Source organism: Cardiocondyla obscurior, linkage group LG15 (genome assembly GCF_019399895.1).
Source record: "Cardiocondyla obscurior isolate alpha-2009 linkage group LG15, Cobs3.1, whole genome shotgun sequence".
Taxonomy (NCBI): Eukaryota; Metazoa; Arthropoda; class Insecta; order Hymenoptera; family Formicidae; genus Cardiocondyla; species Cardiocondyla obscurior.
In genome coordinates this window covers 3,740,123-3,761,929 of record NC_091878.1, presented here as the reverse complement: position 1 = coordinate 3,761,929, position 21,807 = coordinate 3,740,123, and the positions used below count along the sequence as shown (strand labels likewise).

Sequence of the window (21,807 nt, the reverse complement as noted above, 5' to 3'; positions counted from 1 at the left end):
ATGTTCACGTACCTACTCTTATTTTATTTTTGTGTTATCAGCGTGGTTAATTGATTTAATCGCTTAATAAAAATCGAAATTCGTTGTGACAGTAATGCGTCGTACACAACGCAAACCATATCTAAATCTCGTTCGAAATCATTTCAGTTTATTACAGTTACGCAATTATTATCGATTTTGGCAAATTAATTCTGACGTCTGGCATAATGCAACTGTTGTACCTTCATGCACAGCTTTCCGCACGGTTTAAACTATGTTTGATGTGTCGGGGTATATTGTGAAAATAATTAATATGGAGATTGTTCTATGAACCGCGCGCACCATCACCTTATAAATTACGTGTCACAAACAGTGCCTACTCGTTTCACGTCAATCGTCATGCGAGCACCGTCGAAACGTGCGTGCCGTTGTATTTTTATCCCACGGTTCTCCAATCTGCCCAGCGAGATATTTCGAATAAGCCGCGCGCCGTTGTTACGGTACGGTCGAAAGTTGCCGCGATCCCGAGGATCCGGAGCCGAAATCCCGAGATTAATCATTCTCGTCCGCGAGAATCCCGGGCGTTCTTCTTTTACGTTCCGCCCTGTTTGGTCGGTAGTAAAATATCGCGACCTGTCTGGCGTCTATTCAGCGCTTTCTTACCGCGTAGCTCCCCGGAGCACGGCGATTTTTGGAAGTCGCGGAATGGGAACGCCGGGAGGGAAAATGCAAACGTGAAATATACGCGGCGGATGCAAAGCTCAGAGTTTTGCGCAAATCGAACGCCCTTGTTCGCGACCCGCTCGCATCCCACTTTTGCAGAGAACATGATCGCGAAAATCCCGGTGCCAAGTAACATTCTAATAACGACGAATACAAGTACGTCGACAGTTTCACGTAGAAAATATCAAATAAAAAGTTCTTTCTAAAAGCGTAGTTTTCTACGATAAGATAAGCAGTGAAAAAAAATAAAGTTTCGCACTTGCGCTAAGTTATACCTATACAAAACACTTCATTGTTCTCGAAATTTTTTTATCGCCCACCCGAATTTCACTTTGAATCAACGGCGTTTCGAATTTCGGCAAATATTCGGCTTTGTCTAGTTAAAGCTCGAATTTAATTCAGTAATTTAAAAGGCTATCGCGTTTTTCGTCTCAACTTTCGCAGCAGTTCCCCTGTTTGCGTGAGAAATTGCGTTGCTTGTTCCGTCGCGTCTCAACAAAACAGGATCCCGCTCATTAACTCTTCATCGGCTCTGTAATTAGTCGCGTTCTCTCTGAGGCGCCGATCGATTTTCTTCTTTTATACCCGAGAATCAACATGGCCTTCTACTCGTCACCGTATTATACCGTCAAACGACACCAGGGAATTGAATGTCAGGGAACTGCCCCGAAAGTTTTGCGGAACTTATAATACGGCAATTCCGTATTATTAGCCTCGCGAGACAAGTAAATAAATGTATTCCTCTATCGTAATTCTCGTTAAAAGAACGCCGGTTACTCTCATTAAATGCATACTTCTCAGCGGAGGTTTAGTTGTTCATACTAAAGGCGATGAAATATTTAGTGTCGAAGAAAAATAAATGTAGAAAGATGGTCTTTTTTATGACCATAATAAATGAACGTTATGTCGCACGATGGGACAATATTAATAATGCCCGAAAAAATAACGTCAAATTATTAAATTAATTTAATTTAATTTAAGTAAAAGCAATCGCCGATATAATTGCTTATTTCACAAGCAAAAGCGGCGTAATAATCATCATCAAAAATATCAACCGTTACGCGCAAATTCTTATGCATTATTTTATTCGCATTGCACATATATGTTGTGCTCTTCCTCGACAATGTCGATTCATGAGGAATTGTATAATATGCGGTAAAAAATTTTTTTTAACTCACCGGTTCGATGCGCAGCGGCGGAGTTTTACAGCAACGCAACCAGGATGATTCTGCAACAAACAAAGCGAAAATTTAAATTGGAGGAACGTTTGAAATAATGTTGACTGTTTTTTTTTTTTTTTTTTTACAAGTAAATTTATTTTTCAATTAAACAATTTAAAGCAAAGCTATATATTATCAGAACAAAACATCTAAAAATTTTAATTCTTCAAGATTAATATTTTTTTACTAACTTTGAGCTCTATTATTATTAATTGTTAGCGATAAAACAAAGCGATTCTAGTATCTGGCAAAGAAAAATTTTAATTTAATGAGAATATAAAATAATCCTTACCGGAACGTTGCTCCGCCGAAGCAGGATGCCTTTCCGAGGCCTCCTCCTCCTCTCGAAATGTCGGGCTGGAATGAAGAATCCGCTCCATTAAAACACACAAGTCACTCGCGAAAAACGCGGATATTGAATTATAATCGCGCGACTATAGACGACACTCACGATACATAACCAACGAACTAGCTGTGGTTCGTTTATTAAACGTCGGCGAAGACGGCACCTTCGTTTTTCTTCTCGAGTCTTATCTGAAACACAAAGCAAGTTTGTGATTAGTCGTAATACTTACAGATCAGTAAATGTATGCTATTTTTCGGCACACGCACACCGTGAATAAGTCGCGTAACTATCTGTCCTGACTACGCGTCCTGCTCTACATGCGTGAAATGCGCGCTTGATCGATGATCAAGACGTCATCGTACCATGATGGCTGCTAGCCGCGTGAACACCGCGCGCCACACTTACGCAGCTATCTCTTTCTATCCCGCGCGATCTCTGTCTCTCTCGCGCACTACGCACCGCGTTGTGCAAAGACTGTTTCCGAATATTATATTGATATTATATTCGAGCTCCGACTTGCTCGGAGCTTGATCGACGAAGGCCGAAATTAATTGCTCGCGAATGACGACCGCAGCCTCAAAAATGCGCATATAATTAACGCGGAAATAGAAATAGAACTTACTTTAATAACTTTTGGGAGGTTCTCTCCGCGTCCAGAGCATCTATCGGGGAAGTCACGTCACGCCGGGATACATCTCCGTATAATGCACTCGATACGCAGGTCGCTCTCGTCCACGTCAAGTCTCATACATACACCAGTAGGCAGAAATAAAGTTTGCTTCGACGACGGCGACTAGTGTACCCCGAAGAACAGACATGGCGTTTTCTGCGGCGACAGCGGCTATCGTACGTAATCCTAGACGGCAAAGGCAGAGGACGAGATAACGAGGGGAAATCTGTCATCGGCAACCGGCCGGCGCGGTACACGTATGCGGGCACATGTAAAACTCGACGCACACGACTTTAAAGTTACGCTCGCTAGCTGCTGTCGGCGCAGCAAACGTGCGAATAAATACACGTACGTATAAATTACGTTTGAAGGAATGAACGATGTTCGCAAGTACCCTTCGCGATTAGATCGTTAATCGCGGAAAGTAATTAAAGTCGGTCGGAGGCTCTGTTCGTGAGATACGACTTATTTTCCGTCCTTGCATGAGGAGCTCTGCTTCCTAAGATGTTCGACGCACTCAGCTGACTCCAACTGACTCAGCTGTCGGGATTGGAATGAGGATAGGACGGAAACAAAAGCCATCAGAATTCCGAATCACGCGTACGTACCCTGCCTGGTCGGTCGTCTCCCTCCGTGCGAACCTGCATTAATCGCAAAACACAAAAAACTTAGCACGTTATAAAAGAAATTACATTGCGAATATTCTGTACAATACTTCCACTGATACATTCAGAATTTATATGAACTATTATATACGTCGCGTTGTTCATCGGCTAGCGACGAAATGGCGGGGAAAGGGGTACAGTCGCCACCGTCGCAACGCGGCACGTAGTGCCATCTGTTGCATTTGTTCGTCGACTTTCGCTAATGACGAAAATTTAACGCGCTATAAATCAAATCATACATCGAATGTTACATTTATTATTTTCAACATGTCGCAGTTAAATATATTGTAAATTCCTAGCGGACACCTCACGGTGCTCGCCGATTAATCAATGCTACAGCTTAATATAAATAATTTTTTCCTGTTTCCCCGTACAACGTACGAAGATGAGGATTTATCTCGTAATAATAGTTATTAGACGCATGTTGGCTTTCAGGTTCGAAAGGCGAACAGGGACTTGCAGCAGCTCTCGCGTCACCAACGTCGCGAGATCGGCCTGGCGACGATGCTCCTGTTCGTCGTGGTCGTGTTCCTGATCTGCAACATCATGCCGATGGTCTCGAACGCGTACGAGACCTTCATCGCGGACCCGCCAGAGTGGATGGTCCAAACCGGCAATCTTCTGGTGACCATCAACAGCAGCATCAACTTCATCATCTACGTCATCTTCGGGCGGAAGTTCAAGAGGATATTCCTCAAGCTCTTCTGCTCGTCCAGGCTGTTCGTGCCCGGCAGGGACAGCCCGGAATTTCAAACCTACGACGAGTCGGTTATCACTAACACGACGAACATCGAGCTGAGGAATTCGGTCAGGCACGGCCACCTGAACCGTGCCAACACCACCACCTGGAACAACAACATGCACGTGTCGAACGGAAGCACCAGGCAGAGCCTAAAGTCCAGCAGTCCTGGCTCCCGCGTTTATTATCCGGGAAAAAACCCAGCGCGAACCCCGAGTGTGATATCGAAAGCGTCGAGCGGTCGCAACAGCTTAATGAGAAAGAAAAACGACGACTCGACGCTATAGAAAATCGCTCGTTGCATTTTCTAAGTAAACTAACTGAGAATTAGACGTGTGATCGAAGAGCTCTGTTGAAATATCAAAAGAATGCCAAACGGACCAAAGCGACGTAAAAGATATATAACGAATATTTTTCTGAATGTTTCTAGGATATTATCTAGTCGAAATTGAAGCAAGAAGACGTTTGGAAGAAGCCGAACGAATAGGCAGATTATTTTATGAAAGTCAATGCAATTATCTTTCTTTTTTTTTTTTCTTTTTTTTCCTACTTTTCTAGAAATCCTGCTGAGAATTTTAGCTGAATGTCAAGACAATCCGGAAATCAGAGAGGATAAAGTCGGAATAAAAATAAAGGAAACGAACGATCGGCAAACAACACGGACAATCGATATAAACGATAATTCCGTATGTATTCCCGCGGCATACGGTTTTTATAGTTAACAGTTACGACGCCTTGAATATCAGAATAGATGGAAAGGCGATAGGAAAAACAAGACGGGACGATTCAGCGCTGCAGTGGACAATCGATATTATTGTACCCTTGAGAAGAGCTCAGACCAATTCTTACGAATACTGTAATCCTGCGGGATGACGCGACTTCGATATAGGGAAGAGAATCGTTAAAGATATAACAGTTCTCGCATTTTTTGCCGCGGAAGAGCTCAGAAAGACCAAATATTTTACAACAATGATCTTTCTCCGAAAGTTCTATCTTGCTTCAGAACGTTCTAGTCGAATATTAGAGAAATAAGCTGATAAATGGGTAACATCTAATAGTTTTAAGCAGTCGCTGGATCACGTCAACCCTCAAATGGCACTATCTTGGGCACTCTATACATTTTTTTTTATTTATATCTCGGAATATAAGTAAGAAAAAAAAGTCAGAATAGTTAAAAAAAAAAGCTAAGAGGCTTTTCAAAATTTTGATTATTGAAAAGCATATCGCATTGCCCTAATCCAGAGATTCCATTTGAGGGTTTATCCTACGTAGTGTTGCCGTGATCCTCGAACGTAAGTTTCCTTGTTATTTATCAAAGACATGTAGCGGTATTAACTTGATAGATTACATTAATCTAAGGATACATTCTTGGATTGATGAAAAGAGACTTCTCTTTATCGTGATAAAAGCGTTAGGTAATGTGTTAAATAAAATATCAAATCTAATATTATATCGTGCAAAAAAAAAAAACTCATAATAGATATGTACTAATAACTTAAAAACAAAAATTCATACCACAGTTCTACATTTTTAACAAATACATTATGAGGACAATTGGAAAAATTTTTGTTTCAAGAAATCTCTTATCTTTCAATACAAGTTTTTCGTTTTTAGTATTAAATACCTTAACAAATGTACTAAATGTCTAATAACAGTAGACTTAAATTTTTCTATGTGTAAGGAATTAATCTACGCATATACATATATTTATTAAAATAGGAATGAGACTCTCGCAAGAGAGCAAAAATCACTACCAAATTATAATTCCATTTCGATATTAAATCTTATTTCATCCTAATTCTTAAAATAAAAAAAAAAAGAATAAAAAATCTTATGAATAATTCATATAGCTATGTTTCAAAGCAAGTGTATATATAAGTAGACTATTTATACTTTTGATAAGAATTTAAACAAGATACATATTTTCTTGAAGCTCACATTACCCTCTCCGAGCCATATAAAGTTTCTTCAAAAATAAAAAATTTTAATCACAACTAAGTATTTGAAAAGCTAAATTTTAGTTTTTTCAAACAAATTCTTTAACTCTCTGCCATGAAATACTCTTACAATTAATCGTTTCTTCTCATAATTTGCTTTCTTATAATCCTACATTTATTTAATTCAATTCAATTTGTTCAATGCTTAAATTTGTCTAAGCATATTTGATATTTTACGTAAAAATATAAAACTTGATCAATAATCTTGAATGATAAGCCAACAAAAAGTTTAAATTGAAAATCATGACGGAAGTTAAAACTCATTGCAGACTGTTGGCGAATTGAGAAACGTTTCTCGAACTTCCGACATGTCAGTCACGTACTAAGCTCCCCGAAGGAAATAAATCGAATTTCAAAGTCAAAAGTACAGGAACCAATAGCGCAACATTTCCCTAAGGAGAACTTTTGTCCTCTCTACAAAAATCCGTAGCTTGCATTCTCGAACTATTGATCTTTGAAACTTACATACTGATCAATCTTAACTGACATTTATCAACGTACAAAGCATGTTTTCATTATTTGGATCATAAAGTAAAAAAATTATTTAAAAATAAACTCTCTTTGTTTTATAATTTTGTAAATGTTTTCAAATAAAATTCGAAATTAATTAAATCAATTATGTACTTGATCAAATGTCGTAAATATTTAATAAAACGAAAGAGCAACTCAATTTTTTATATTTTTTTAAGCAAACAAGGAACATTAAAAAAAATTATTCTTATAAAACGAAACAACGATGTGTATACTGTACATATTTTCTTTCGATTATGTGTATAAATTTAAAATAAAGAACAATACTGAGGTAAAATAAAAAGAATATGAAGAAACTTTAAAAAGACCGTCAGAACTGTTAACTATATATCCAAACTAAAAAAATGTACCTATTTTTAACGCTAGTGTAAATAAGGTTACAAAATTATAAATCAAAGAGTTAGCTTTCTAAATTATGTTGATAATATAATAATTAATGCGTGATATTCGCACCAAAAAAATAAATTTATCATATAAACGCGAGCAGATATATTTTAAAAATCAGGAATCGTTAAAAACTAGATGTTAATGTGAAAATTGTAAATATATTTCTTATTCACTAATTTATTTAGAATATCTTTTTATTTTTTTTTTTTTCGATGCAGAAATGAATTATTTGCAGCTTGTGTACAACTTTTTAAGACTTAGTAAGAAAATATAATGACAGACTGTTCAATTTATAATTTAATGTCTAGTTATATGTAATATATAATAAGATAAAAATACTGGATAAGATATTGTAGAATTAACTTTAAATTTTAACGACTCCTGAGTATACTCTTGTTGAAGAGAAAGGAGAAGCAACTAGATTTAAGTACAGAGGGAAACAAAACGCTCTCGTAATTATACGACAAAAGAGATTCGCCATTCTAGTCATGGAGATTCAATCGAGTCCACTGCAAATATATATACACACTCCTATACTTAATACATATGATCTGGATAAATATTATACAAGTTCATCTTGCTATTAATCATATCCTACTACTATCTCCAACATTCTCTTGTAAATATGATACAGAAATCATTAATTAATACTAAACAATGGCTGAAAATAAAGATAATAATATACAACTTATGCTAAAATCTAACCAAAATTTTTCCATTGTTATCAAAGCCTTGTGTTTCTCTTTGTGCATATAATATTTGACAAAATAGAAAAAAATTCAAATAAAAGAATTAAATAAAAACCTGAGATTTACCGATTCTAGATCTTCTGTTATTGCATCAAAATTGTGATTCTTGAATTTATTCCAGCCAATCTCTTCCATTGCTGTTAAAGCACACTGTACAAATCTGTTGTTTTCACGTAGTTCTCTACTAGTTGCCCTCTTTACAATCTAATCAACTGAAAATACAAATCATGTAAATGTACGCCATACTTATCACTCAAATGTGCTTTAAATCAACTTTATTGTACATAAAATTAATTCACACAATCAATGCGTAAACTACAAGTTATTTATTCCCTGTACAGAAATTAAATGTATCTCACTTATCTTTCTATTATATTTTCTTTAATTTATTACAATTTTAGTTGTTTCAAGTAATCAAACATGAACTACATAACCAAAAATTATCTCAAAATTCTTATGTAAATGTGAGACAGAAACATTACTATTGCTGCCAAAGCACATTTGAATAATTTAATACTCCTTCTCTACTGTAATTTCAATCACTTGAAATAATTAATGAACATCAAACCAACCAGAAATATTATGATATGCATCACACGTTACATTTTTAACAAGCAATTGTATATGGAATAAGAGATTAAGGAACCTTTCGACTACATTTATTTAAAGAATATTATAGATATTGTACGGCATGTGTATAGTTATTACATAATGCGACTGCAACTGCAACCTCGTTCAGAAGCTACGAGCTCTTCTTACTTTTCGATCTCGTCATAAAGTACAAGGCGATCAGTCCTACACTGGCTAACGTCGCCTTCGTAACCTAAAAAGTAAGTAGTGGACTTTAAAAAATCCATTCGTAGACGTCTAAGCAAAGAAATACCCGAGCATCATTTAACAAGTTTCAAGGTTAAGTTACTCACGTTTGCCCGGCCGTACATAGTTTGGCTGTTAAAGTGTTTCGCCAAACCTGTTAATTGCTTCCCGTCCTCGGCCATTGTTACACAGTGGACAACTTGATCTCAAAGTACGAAAATCCCACGGAGAAGTCGTAGAAAGTAATAGAACGTTGTACGCAATAACCCGCAGTAATCCGTTAGTGGAGTCAGAGCACATGCAATCTCCGGAAGTCGCGGCGCATGCGTGGAGTTTTCGCGAACATGCACGTTCGACATATCGAGAGTAGGTCGCGAGATATGTCGAACAATTCGACTCTACTGTTATACTCACAATCTCTGAAATTTTGTTGAGCTATTCAATGTTTGATCGTGAACGTATGCAGATGTAATCATATCGTAAGTCTTTTTTCTTTAACAAAATATACATTTGTACCTTTATTTCCATCATATCAAAGCACATATTATGTATCCTTTTACAAACTTTGTAATCAAACAGCAATTATAAAAATATCTTTCAATTTAATTACAAAAATATCTCATTATTTAATTACAATCATTTTAATTATTATTTAAGGCTTTGGTCCAAAAGTATAACTAATCTAATTAATAACTGATTATTTATCAAAAGTAATCAAATAAAATTAAAAAGTGTGTGCCTATCTAAAAACAAAAATAATTAGATGTAGAATTGAATTGCTTTTGCACTGAACTAAGCCTTTTCTTTAATACTATATGATCAATTACATAAGAAAAATATACAGCAAAAAAAAAAAATATAATTGCTTTTATTTACGCACTAAATTCAAATAGTTCCTTTTTCTCTCTCGTCATATTTTCAACTAAATATTTTAAATTAATATTTAGTGTCACAAGTTAAAGTATAAAGCAGCAATGACGTTAAATGGTAACATAAAAATAGCTCTTCTTTGCTACGTATAAACATGAAAAAAGTAAATAAAAAATCAAAGAAAAATATATATATTTTTACATTATTCTCTATAATTAATAGTAATTTCTTATAAAAAAAAATGACAAACTATCAAATGAAATACTAGTAAAAGACGTTAAAAATAATTTGAGTATTTGTCAAAGGAAAATTATAAAGTTCAAACATTCATGTATAACTTGAGTATATATTAATCCATCGTCTCAAATCGCGGTAAGCAACGATCAACGTCTAAAAAATAAAAGAAATTAATTAATTGAAAGTTTCATATATTTAAGTACAAAGTATTTCTATAAATTTTTCATTAATAAACTCAATATTTAGTTCGGTAACAAAGAGATACCTTTCAAATTATTTTTTATTTCCGTATATAAGCGTGCATTATAATAAATAATAATTTGTATTCTTACGATTTGATTAAAATCTACTACAAATAAAACTCACCCATAAAGTGGAGAGAACAGAGCCGTCCAAAAACTCATTCTTTTTGAATGCATTTTCTATCTCCTCACGTGAAACTATTTTCAGTTTGTGCAGCAATATTAATGCGCTTTGCAACGAAATCAAATGAAGGGAAATAATCCGCCTGTCAGAGTCACGAGGAACGATTAGAGGATATCTGGAATAAAGATATTTATGGATAAATAATACTGACAAGAATGAAGAATGAATTTTAAGAGTTCGAACTATGTCGTCGGGACTGCAGATGATAATTGTAAGTATTAAAAAATTGCAAGTTTACCTGTCTAATTGTAAAAATTGCATTGGATAGTCAGATCTCATGATTTCTTTGAAGACACCGTTTATATTCAACCTGTCCAGCAAAGCAAATAAAACAGATTCCAGTTTGAAATTCGTAAAAGTTTGTACAAACTCGTTTGTCAGCATCCAACCAGTATCTTCGATATTGAATATAAATGTAACACTTTTAACTGAATCTGTGAAAAAATTATCAATAATTAAGTCTATATACATATAATGTCGAAAGATAAATGTTTCGTGGTTAGTTAAATATACAAAAGTGTCATACCAATTTTTTTAAATATAAAAGAATCATCCTTTTTTTGAACGGGTGGATTCCAATGGTTGTTTTGTGAGCTTGAATACATTTCTTTTTGTTCCACTGATTTTTCTTTATCGTGATTACCTTCAAATATAAAATTGCTTGAATTAGGCGACTGGTTTATTTCTCGAAATATGGAGTTCTTACCATCAAAGTTCCAATCTTGACGAAATGCAGTAGTCGGTGTGCCAAATGCAACGTTTTCATTACGATTTAATAGTGGAATGTTATTCGGCTTTAAATTGGGGGTCCAATATTCTGACGTAGGTGGATTTAAAAAATGTAGATTCCAAAATACAGATTGCAAACTGTTCGCGTTACTGTTTTGTTGATAATAAATCGATTCGTTATTTACTATCGGTTGCGAGGCTTGAGTGTAAAGTGTTGGCTGCTTAGTGATATAATTCTCGTTAACTTGTGAGCTGTCCTTCGTCATTTGATTTGTTACTTTGTGCTGTGTATACGAAGTAGCAATATTATTCGCAGGCTGCGACGTCAGTTTCTTATCCTGTCCTAATTCGAAGGACTGAGTGCTCTGAATGTTTTCGAGATTGTTATTGCATGCATTTTGCTTCGCATTTACGTCCACTCGTTTCTGCTGAGTATTATACATTACCGGGCCGGATTCGTATACAATTTTCGTGGTATAATTTTCACCGGCATGTCCCACTGGCGTGTAATTGGTTTTTGTGTGAACATTAGTAGTTTCGGTATTTGGAACGTTGTGTGGATTACTATTAGCCGAAACGTACGGTAAGATACTCGCATTATAGCTACGAGACGTTTGTTCTTTTGGCGCCTCTTGCACTGGTTTGGTTACAGAATATTTAAAAGGATTTGTGTCCTTAAGCATATTGGCAAACTGATGAGTCATATTTTCGAGACAATTCGAATAAGTCTGGAAGATATTAGTATTCGTTAGATCCGACGAAGGCATCGACGTTACAGAGTTTCCGCGATTGATACTTGGAAAAAAGATATTAGTTGAAGATATGTCATTGACAAACGGCGAAGGCGCAGGTAAGCGTGTTGAAGTCGTTGAAGACATTTGCAAATGCGAATTAAGCTTGTCAGATTGATCCCAGCTGGATTTGGTAGCAAAATTGTCCGAGCCGTAGGTAGAAAATGTGGCATTATTCTGCGGTCTATTATCTGCCGCTTGGGCATTCACGTTAAATGGATTCGACGTCGCAAAAGTATTTATACTAAGGTCTCGCTTAGCGAAATCTTCACTGTTAAAATTAAATGTTTTTTGTGCGGAAGCAGCATCATTTGTCGTTATTTCGTTTTCAGGCTTCGATCCTTTCATGGTAATCAAACATTCGGCTTTTTGTTCCATTAAAACCTCATTTATAATCTGCAAACTTTTATTTAGATGAGTCTGCTCCTCTAATGCAAGTCTTGAATGGTGTAACAAATCGTATAAGATGTCATTTATCGTAGTGTGTAATTTCTTGTTCTCATTCCAAACTGACATGTACGTCTCTTCAGCAACCGGTTTGTCGTTAGGAATAAACTGTTGGTCAGTGAGAAACGGGTTTGTCGTCATTTTCACGTCATTAAAGGCTGGCTCTTTAGCGTTTGGCAAATCCGTAAAAGAAAATTTGTTTGAACTAGCGATGTAATTTGTGTTATTTGATAAATTTGACGAAATATGTTGTTCGACAATGGGAGCAAATCCTGGCGGTGGTTTCACTGGCATTTGCTGAGGATTTTCATAGTGCATAATCGTTGGTCCTATGGTAACCAAAGGTGCTGTCTCCTCTTTCAATGTCGCTTTACAACAGTTTTCAGGCATCAAGTTCTCTTCTGCGTAGCAATATATTGGTAATTGATTTGCACTGTTTACCACATACTTCATTAAACTCGCCATATCGACGGGAGCCTGAGTAATAAAAGCAAAAAGAAAAAGATCAGATAAAGTGATATATGTCATAAATCAAAATAATTTTAGAGAAATATAAGTTAATGTTCGCATATCAATTTTTCAACATCTGATAAAAACAGCAATCGATTTAATTAGATATCATTACGGGAAAAATTTTCACTTTATGAGATCATAGTGTTTTTGTGTTAACTAATGCAATAATTTCACACGTATAGTTTTATATATTTCAATTTATTTGTTACAGTGTGATAAAATGACTACAGTGATACATAAAACATATTACGGAAACACATAAGGTTCTAATTTTTCCCAAAATTAAACTGAGCTAATATCTTAATATACAATAAAAAATTACATAGACAATTATGTATCAATTGTGACCAGTATATATCATTGTATATCCATATTACTAAAAAAAAAAATAATTAATAACATTTTAAGAACATTAGAAACATAAAAATATATCGTTCAACATTATGACATTAATTTTAACAATTATATAATACTTCATTAATGTCTCGAATATAATTATTATTATTCACACATGCCTGTAATTATTACAATAAAAAAGTATTCAAAAACGCATTTTTTTAAGAAAAAAATAAAATAAAAAAGATACTTTTCCGATTGTGTGGCATGTAAGATTCTCTCGTAACAATAGTAAATTTTTAAACTTATTATTTAAGATTCATTATTTTTCCATTACTTCACTAGATTGATCGGAAAAAGAAAAACCATCAGTAGCGCAAACACCATCCCACGTACTCGCATCAGAGTCTATATCACAGTCGTCAAAAACTTGAATTTTAGACTCGTCCACGTCATTATTCAAACTACATTTTTCGGACATACAATCGGATATGACAGATTCATTATCTCCCGTATTTTGGTCATGCTGATCATTTGTTAAGCTTTCTCGATCAGAACTTTGATCGTCAGAATCCAGTTTAACATTATCTTCTATATTTTGTGCAATTCTTAATATATGTTGCAATTTGAATTTTGAAGTATTCAATGTTATCTGAGTCGTATTCAATTTACATTCGGAATTATCAACGTTAGAAAATGAAGCAGTAGAATCAGAATTGGAAAGCTCGCTCAACTGACGCAATTTCGTATCAACAACATTACAAGACGTAATAGACTCAGCTTCCGAAGACAGATTTAATTGACACTGTTTTACATCATCAAAATTAGAACCAACAATGGAATTTCTTGCTTCGTCGAAATTATTATATAATTCATCTGCCGATAAAGTTTTAGGCGTCTCGGATGTTGAGTTGAGTTCTTTATTTAAATGAGGTATTTCTTTGCAATTATTTATGTTCATAGTATTAGATTCGTTAGAATGTTCATCTAATGAGCTGGATAAGATATCGCTGGAATAATTGGTGGAAGAATGAGACGTCAACGGTATAAGATCACTACTAGAAGATTCGCTTAAGTTAACGGAAGTGGAATTCATTTTTCTGCTCTTCAGCTTATCTAATATTGTTTTGAATTTAAGATTGAACATTTGGTTACTTATATCAGATATATTTACATTACGTTCGGGCTTTTCTCTATTAATATTATCTGATGCATCAAAAGTAATAGATTTCGAATTTGTATTAGAATCTCTGTTCTCCGTTTTTTGATTGGTTCTAGTTTCGTGCCTTTCATTATTTATGTCTACTTTTTGATCCATTTCCTGTAAAAAAGTTACGTCATTTTGATCAACCATACTCTTATTAAAATTTGATGTATCTTCAGAATTTGTATTATCATGTAACGTTTCAAATATATTGTGTGGTTTAAACATTACTTTAACAAAATGAGTAGGTTTTGTTTTGTCTTTTAACGTTTTTATAAAATCAGATGTACTTTCATTGTTATAATATATATTATTTTCAGGAACAAACCTTTCCTCTTCTAATCCGGCCACGCTTAGAAAATATTGTTTACCGAATACCTCAGTTTTCCGATCGTGCGATATTGATTTATCTTCTTCATCGTTCTGACATTCCCTAATTGATATATCTAAATTATTAGACATTGCAACAATTTCTCTGTGAGGAGCATTAGGCTCGTCTCTTATCTTTGACCAATCAAGGGGTTCCATGAAACCATGTCCACCATACAAACTTCTAAATGTCCCAAAATCTTGTTTAGTATCGTACTCGTCATCAGAATTTCTCGCATTGAAATTCATTAGAAAGTTTTGATTACAATCTTCACCGTTATTCTGCGATTCTACTTTCCTATTTGAATTCACGTTTGTATTATTTTCACTGTTATTTTCGTCGGATGTGGACAAGCTAAAGTTAGAAGTAGATTGCCGACGTTTTAACTTTTTTAATTTTTCTAATAATAAAGATTTCCTATCTGACGTTTTCAACTCTTTATTTGGCGAATAATCTTCCGATTGCGACTTAGTATCTTGAGACGTAGTATCTAGAGGCTTATCATCTAAACATTTAACATCTAGAGAATTAGCAGATGTAGATTTAACGTGCAAAGATTTAGCATTCGATGATTTATTCCTTAACATCATTAAAAGCACTCTTTTGTTTTTCGGAACGTTATGTAAAGATCTATCAATTTTGTTTTCGATGTCTTTGCTTTCGGATATGTGTGTGTTTTTATCATGCGTTTGTTTTCTATGTCGTAGGTTTTTGTGGACTGCGCTTTCACTCTGCATTTCCCAAATAGGCACAGATAATTTAATAGTATTGCAACTCATATAATGTTTTAATTCAGTAATACCCACCGTTTTACCATATTGCGCTAGTCTCTCCTGCACTAACCAGCTGTTTATACACACATCCACATCTTCGTCATTTGTATCGATTAAATCCACTATCATAGAGTTGTGCTATCAAAATAATTAAATAATTTATTAAATTTTGTGATTTTATAACATTAATTTACATAATTTAATGTTAAAATTTTTTTTAATACAAATGTACGTTTAATTTTTGAAAAATAAAGAAATCAATCTTACCATAGGATCAATATCTATTACAGATATAATTAAAAGAGTGTCGGCAATCTTATCGAGAAATTGTTCAATTACGCTTCTTTTCCAGCGATTGCCAACAATTGGTTTAATATTATTTAATGTACAAGGTATTGCTTGAGCAGGTAACTTGCAAAATTTTTTGTGCAAATAATATACGTCTTCGGGAGCATACGTTTTCAGAGTACCGAAATCGTAAAAAAATACCTGTTGAAAAAATAATTATTATATATCAAAATAATTTTTTACAAATTATAAAATTATTTTATTATTTCTCATGGTTATTTATATTACATTTATACTAACCGTTACTCTGAAATCTGGTTTTACATTCTTAATAATTGCTCGATGCCACGTCTTTCCATATATACATGCACAATTCAAGTCTTTTTTTAAAGCTATCTTTGGAATGGTATACATACTACGATTAGAATTATAGAACTCGCTGAAAGAAAAAAATTTTTAATTAATTTTTCCTGCTAGAATATAAAATATTGCAAAAATTAGTCAACTGCTTATATACTTACGATAGTTCTTGCATCATTACACTACAAAGTTTTTTATTTTCTCGGAGATGTATCCAAAAAAAGTTTAAATGAAACACGTCAACAATATATCCTTCTAAAAAAATGTCTTTGTTATCTTTATTCTGATGTTGTTGTACTAATTCAGTCACCGATATTTTTCCGATGATATCATTATAATTCATTACATCGTTGGGAGCAAAGACTTGAGCAACAGAAGAAGACTGCAAATACATAAATTTTTATAATTAAATCATTAAGTCGCATTAAAATTAGTAAATATTTTTCTAGCAGTTTTTATGAGAAAAAAATTATTTAATTAACATTTAATTAAAAAAAATAATTTTTTACGTACAATATTTAATGGAAGCGGCTTTTCGGCATTATTGGAACTACTGTTTTCGAGTTGCATTGTTGTACTATACTCATTACATTGATTAAGCGAAGTTATGTTGATAGGTTCAATCTTTGAAATTACTGGCCTCTTGTCTGCACTTAGTAACATAAAGTCAGTCTCATTGGTTGGTGCTACGTAAAAAATATTTGGCAAGTGAGACGTGAGTTCGAGTACACTAGAAAAACCTAACTCGGCGTATCTCAGGGGTAACTTGTACTCCTCCAAGTACAGATTAGGCAGATCGGCACATAAAATGCCATTAGAATATTTTTGCATCAATTTCTCTAATCGTGACTTTATCCTATCGTTTATTATTTGCCCAAAATCGAGTGACTTAATTTTAACGTTCCTATTATTAATCATGGTAGAATCTTCACTATTCACATTGTTATGATTAAGCATGTCGGTCCTTTCCCAATTTGCACACTGTGCAAAGTTGGTTGTGGATTTCTCATTTTCTTCTACATATCTTTGGTATTGATTAACATAATCAACATAGTCGTTATCTTCACTAAAATACTCAAGATAATCATAATCCTCAGTTCCAGCAGGGCATGTTTGCGCGGTTGAAAATGGCTTTGAGTTTCTCGTTGTCAAAGGTGATCTTAAGTTTCTAGACGGTGAAGATGATTTTAAGTTTCTCGACGGTGAAGGAGACTTTAAGTTTCTCGATGGCAAAACCGATACTTCGTTTGGATAAATTGTATCTTCAATTATAAACAACTTATGCGATACCGCATGCAGTTGTGCCTTTAATTCCAGAATGGAAACATCAGTGTGTGGTGATTTTTGCCGTACAAGCATTACTATTTTTTGCAGACTCACACCGTTTGGATGTTCACTAATAAATTGTATAAGGTCATATAATAATTCAGATGATATCTTAAACTGTGATTTCGAACGAAAATGATTAACTGGTGTCTTAAATAAACGAGGTGAGCTAAATCTTTTGTTATTGGTTGTCTTCTGCCGAGCTACTAATGAGCTCACATGTTTGCTCTTTTGTGTAATTCCTTGCACATAGTAATTGTTGTTTTCATTCTTAACAATAAAATGATCTGGCATACTTTCGAGAAAGCTTAATAAATTGGAATAGCCAAATTCACGATACGGTATACATTTTTTTTCTATGTCATAATAATCTTTCTCTAGAAGGTGTATTGTCATAGGGTCTCGCTTGGATACCAATAAGGAGAGTAAGATCAGTTTTACCTCTTCTAAATTTATTCTTTCTCTCGTCATTTTTAACCTGTAAAAAAAAATTTTATTATAATTATCCATTATAACATTAAATTTAAATTATTTAAAACATAAAAAAAAGGTGTTGTACTTAATATAATTTTAGAACAAGAAATTTACTAACTATACAAATGTAAAAATGCTTATTAGTTTACTATCCTATAGAATCCTGTTTACTATATATCAGTAAAACTTTTGTCAAATTTTCATAAGAGCTTAGAAAAGTTTTTAATAAAATTTTTAATAATAACAAAAAGTACTTCATAAAAGAAACGAGGCAAAGCAATAATTAATAAAAATAAGTCGACATGCAAAATTTATAGTCTATTAATTTTTTTAAAATTAATTCTATTTTATTTTTATATTTTATTTATTAATATTTTAATTAACTCTTTTATTAAGTCTGGCTATTCTCAGTAAGTTTAGAAACTAAGACGGCACGTGGACTATATATATTTTTTTTTTCTTTCCTAGCTCGAATACACGTTGCTACGCAGAAAATAGGTTAAGCCGGTAGATAAAGCGATGTTCCCAAATTCCGCAAAGTAAAAAAGGACCCTGCGACTGCGAGCAAGAAATGATCACGAGGGTTTCACCTGTAGGCCTTACCAATAAAATTAATCTGCTTCCTAATAGTACAAGATACACCGACGAGTATCAAGGCGATTGAGACTAACTCTGAACTCTCTCTGATTCACTACTTTACTGTGATCTCGTGGACTGCCGGATGGCTCCGGCAATTTCCGAGTCTCAGCAGCCAATCCAATGTTTTTCCTGCGATTATGCTTTACCTTAAAAACGCGATATGGCGCTCATGCGAATGCTAAGTCCTTAGTCTTTCACAATTGTTTTCTGTTATAAAAACAGCCGAGTCTTGCGCAATCCTGCGTCTCGTTGCGGAAGAGGACGGGTATGTATTGTTTCGAATCGGCTGTAAACTTCGTGAACCCGACGAAATGGTCTATCTCCTACTATTCATGACTTAGACGCAATAAGAACAAAGGTGGTTTGACACTTTTGAATGCACGACGACGAGAGATGCAGAACCAACTCAGCAGTTCCGCCTATCTATCGCTATTAATTGTTATGGTTTACTTTTATTTTTTCCTCTTATCTCGGGTTTCGTCTTTCTACATTAAGTTTGTTCTTTCAGCGCCAACGGATCAGCGGATCAGCCACGCCAGCTCAGAGGTTGCGTGTCTTATTCTCTTTTTCTCTTCCAATCTCTTCTTTTAACGCAACGTGAAAAGGATAACCTCTAGACAAATGCGCCCGGTACAGTTGAAGAAAGCAAACCTTTAAGAATCGGTGTTCAAAATACAATTACGTTCGACTAAAAATGACGACGTGCATAAGGGCGAAGGTCAATCCGAATCCACGCTGGACGGTCGTCAGATTTTATATGGTAGTGTTGATTAATCGCTGTATTTTTACTTTTCCACAAAAGGTTTGAATTTCCAATAGCATTACACATACGCGAAAGGTATGCGTTACTTTAGTCGCGGTAAAGGTAAAACAATTTCTACACGTTGCTGCGACGCGATATAAAATAATTCAAATGCAAAAAAAATATTGAGAACAATTTTTATATTTTATTTAAAATTTTTTAATAAATAAAATTTATTCATTGCTTTCTAATACTTAATTATAATATTAACTCATTCGATTTTATATATATATATATTTTTTTTTAGAAAATTAAGCAGGCTTAAATTGTTCTTATTGTTAAACCGACCGTGAAATCCAACCTATTTTCTGACGAGATTCTACATAACGATAAAAATTGTAGGCGTTGAGCTTCATTTTATTTATTTAATCAATAGTCATTATATTTAGAAACCTGTACTTTAGACTTGCTCTGATAAGCCTTCACAGTGTATATATTTTTTTACATACAAATATTACAGAATAAATAACGAGAATAGAGGATTCTTCTAATATAGAGAATTCCAAAAGAATTTCGCTTGTTACTTATTGTAAATTATCGATAGCAAATTAAATAGAAAAAAATATAAAAAATTACCAAATTTTTTGCTACATAAATATTACTTTAGGATGTTTTAAAGTAATTGCACTCGACATTGACGAGTACAGCGTGGAACGTTTTAGAACAATGTAAAAACAATTTTTTTTTTAGATAATCGCATATGAAACTATTAGTGTCGGTCTTCTTTCTTTTCACAGACAATTTATGAGCGAATTTTACGCAGTGAATAAAGGGTTTCCCTGCTGGTATTCTGAAACATGTTGGGCTTCTTTTATATCGATTTTACAGACTCGGCACATAACATATAATATTTTAGTGTGGTAAGTATACATATAATAAAGAATTTCTACAAATTTCCAATTTTTCGTACCGCATTTGTCGTAATTGTAATTATAAATAAAATGTCCTTTACATAAAGACTTAATTTCTTTATCAGGCAAGTGGTTTCACCTTGTGTAGCCTACAATTTTTTGAATTATACCATTTAAAGTTTATTTATATTTTTAGTTAATATTATTTTAAAAGCGAGGTATTTTGGGCCCCATAGATATATTTCATAATATCTGAAATAACGTGTTTTAATCAGTTATTATGTATTTCAGGAAGTCTGATAAGATTGATGATAAGCTAGAAATGTTAGTTTTCATATCTGATAAGCATGATCATTAATAGTCCTTGGATTTTTTAACAAAGTGCAATGATGACACATCGATAATAATGCAGTCAAGATGAATATATTGGTAAGTAACAATAAAAAAACATGTTTGAAAAAAGTTTAAAAATAATAAATTTAAATATTTTTACATAGATAATGATACTTACATTTTCTTAATAAGAAATTGAATTTAGAAAAATTCTAACGTAATTGTTTTTTTTAGATAATTGCAGAGTAGACTCGTTTCTTTTAATCTTCATAATTTATACGAGAAAGATTATACTTCACCTTAGAATGCACACTTCACATCATCGACAACAGTTGGGTTTATAATATTTGAAAAAAAAAAAAACTACTTTCTATTCAGATTTTCTCGCATCAGTAAGTATCTCTTATGTAATTTATATTTATTAAAATCGTTATTACAAACTTCGACTTCAAAATCGCGATCGAGTTTGCATTTGATAATAAGTAATAAATATTTGTATGTAATGATAGTTAATGATAACGTAAACTGTAATAAAAAAGTAATATGCACTTATAAAAATTGATAAAAATAGAACCAACATTTTTTTATTAGATTATGTACCAAGTATAGTTACGAGTATCTTACCTTTCTGAGTATCTTATTATCGTATGTATTGTCTTCGAAATATTTGACCGATAAAGAGTTTCGTAATCGTTTCATGTAATACAGCTGTGATCGCGATTGATCGTCGCGAACGTTTTGCATACAGTCATCTGAAAAATGTTTGTATAACAGGTAATTAACGTTCTGTTTTCCAGGTTTATCTGAATTGGTCGCCAAATGTGATCGAAACCTGGAGTTCAATCAAACTAGTGTTACGATCAATTTGTTGGCGGTAAGTATTGAAATTATAGTTTATTAAAAGTGCATTAACATATTTGCGCAAAAAGAGAAAGCAATGTTACAGTACATTGTAAAATTGCTTTGCGGTTAATTGGCATCTAAGTGAAAAAAACTTATACAATAGAACAATACTCGCATAAGAAAAAATTCATGAAAAGTGATAACTCGGATTCACGTTCACCTTTGTCGTTAGGCCCGGGGGTGCCGGGAGTTGCGGGTTAGTAGGGGGTAGAACGACCAAGGGTCTCTCTTCTCGGGCTCCCCCTTTATGAAACGGCGCGGCTGCGTTTAATGTTCGACGCCGGATGACGACGGCAGTGCTCGTTTGCGCAGC

The 21,807-nt window shown here is 33.8% G+C and overlaps 3 protein-coding genes and 2 long non-coding RNA genes across 15 annotated transcripts in view; 2 read left to right on the top strand and 3 right to left on the bottom strand.

The window, feature by feature from the left end:
• The window catches only part of Fmrfar (FMRFamide Receptor), a 38,294-nt gene extending 30,827 nt beyond the window's left edge, over nt 1–7,467 (top strand). For 3 of the 4 annotated variants that reach the window (XM_070667212.1, XM_070667214.1, XM_070667213.1), the window contains exon 5: nt 4,021–7,467. In XM_070667212.1, coding sequence (XP_070523313.1) covers nt 4,021–4,629 — 609 coding nt within the window. In that variant the 3' untranslated portion in view covers nt 4,630–7,467. The remainder of the gene's footprint in view (nt 1–4,020) is intronic. The other variant, XM_070667215.1, reaches the window with a different exon arrangement.
• The window catches only part of LOC139108705 (uncharacterized), a 94,606-nt gene extending 86,393 nt beyond the window's left edge, over nt 1–8,213 (bottom strand). For 3 of the 4 annotated variants that reach the window (XM_070667208.1, XM_070667210.1, XM_070667211.1), the window contains exons 1-4: nt 8,073–8,213; nt 2,891–3,579; nt 2,215–2,456; nt 1,881–1,930 (exon numbers count right to left, since the gene is read on the bottom strand). The gene's annotated coding sequence lies outside the window, so the exon portion shown is untranslated. The remainder of the gene's footprint in view (nt 1–1,880; nt 1,931–2,214; nt 2,457–2,890; nt 3,580–8,072) is intronic. The other variant, XM_070667209.1, reaches the window with a different exon arrangement.
• A 51-nt stretch (nt 8,214–8,264) lies between these two features.
• LOC139108689 (uncharacterized) lies at nt 8,265–18,891 on the bottom strand. 2 transcript variants are annotated; one of them, XM_070667178.1, is made up of 12 exons: nt 18,752–18,891; nt 16,680–17,970; nt 16,328–16,548; nt 16,107–16,245; nt 15,786–16,007; nt 15,552–15,656; nt 11,062–12,799; nt 10,882–10,998; nt 10,594–10,789; nt 10,296–10,470; nt 8,930–10,082; nt 8,265–8,829 (listed from the first exon to the last, which is right to left on the bottom strand). In XM_070667178.1, the coding sequence occupies exons 2-11, from the start codon at nt 17,961–17,963 to the stop codon at nt 10,020–10,022; spliced, it is 4,260 nt and encodes a 1,419-aa protein (XP_070523279.1). In that variant the 5' UTR covers nt 17,964–17,970; nt 18,752–18,891; the 3' UTR covers nt 8,265–8,829; nt 8,930–10,019. The 2 variants fall into 2 exon arrangements, with proteins under 2 accessions (XP_070523279.1, XP_070523278.1); XM_070667177.1 differs by lacking the exon at nt 18,752–18,891 and adding an exon at nt 18,570–18,676.
• Nucleotides 10,484–21,469, top strand: LOC139108723 (uncharacterized). 3 transcript variants are annotated; one of them, XR_011546710.1, is made up of 6 exons: nt 10,484–10,566; nt 19,114–19,365; nt 20,145–20,267; nt 20,550–20,687; nt 20,826–20,983; nt 21,389–21,469. It is a non-coding gene; the product is annotated as an uncharacterized lncRNA (long non-coding RNA). The 3 variants fall into 3 exon arrangements; XR_011546709.1 differs by lacking the exon at nt 10,484–10,566 and adding an exon at nt 18,787–18,870; XR_011546708.1 differs by lacking the exon at nt 10,484–10,566 and having other exon boundaries at nt 19,094–19,365.
• Nucleotides 20,259–21,770, bottom strand: LOC139108724 (uncharacterized). Of its 2 annotated transcripts, none has more exons than XR_011546711.1 (3): nt 21,655–21,770; nt 21,216–21,343; nt 20,259–20,510 (listed from the first exon to the last, which is right to left on the bottom strand). It is a non-coding gene; the product is annotated as an uncharacterized lncRNA (long non-coding RNA). The 2 variants fall into 2 exon arrangements; XR_011546712.1 differs by lacking the exon at nt 20,259–20,510 and adding an exon at nt 20,550–21,116.
• Nucleotides 21,771–21,807: the final 37 nt, after the last annotated feature.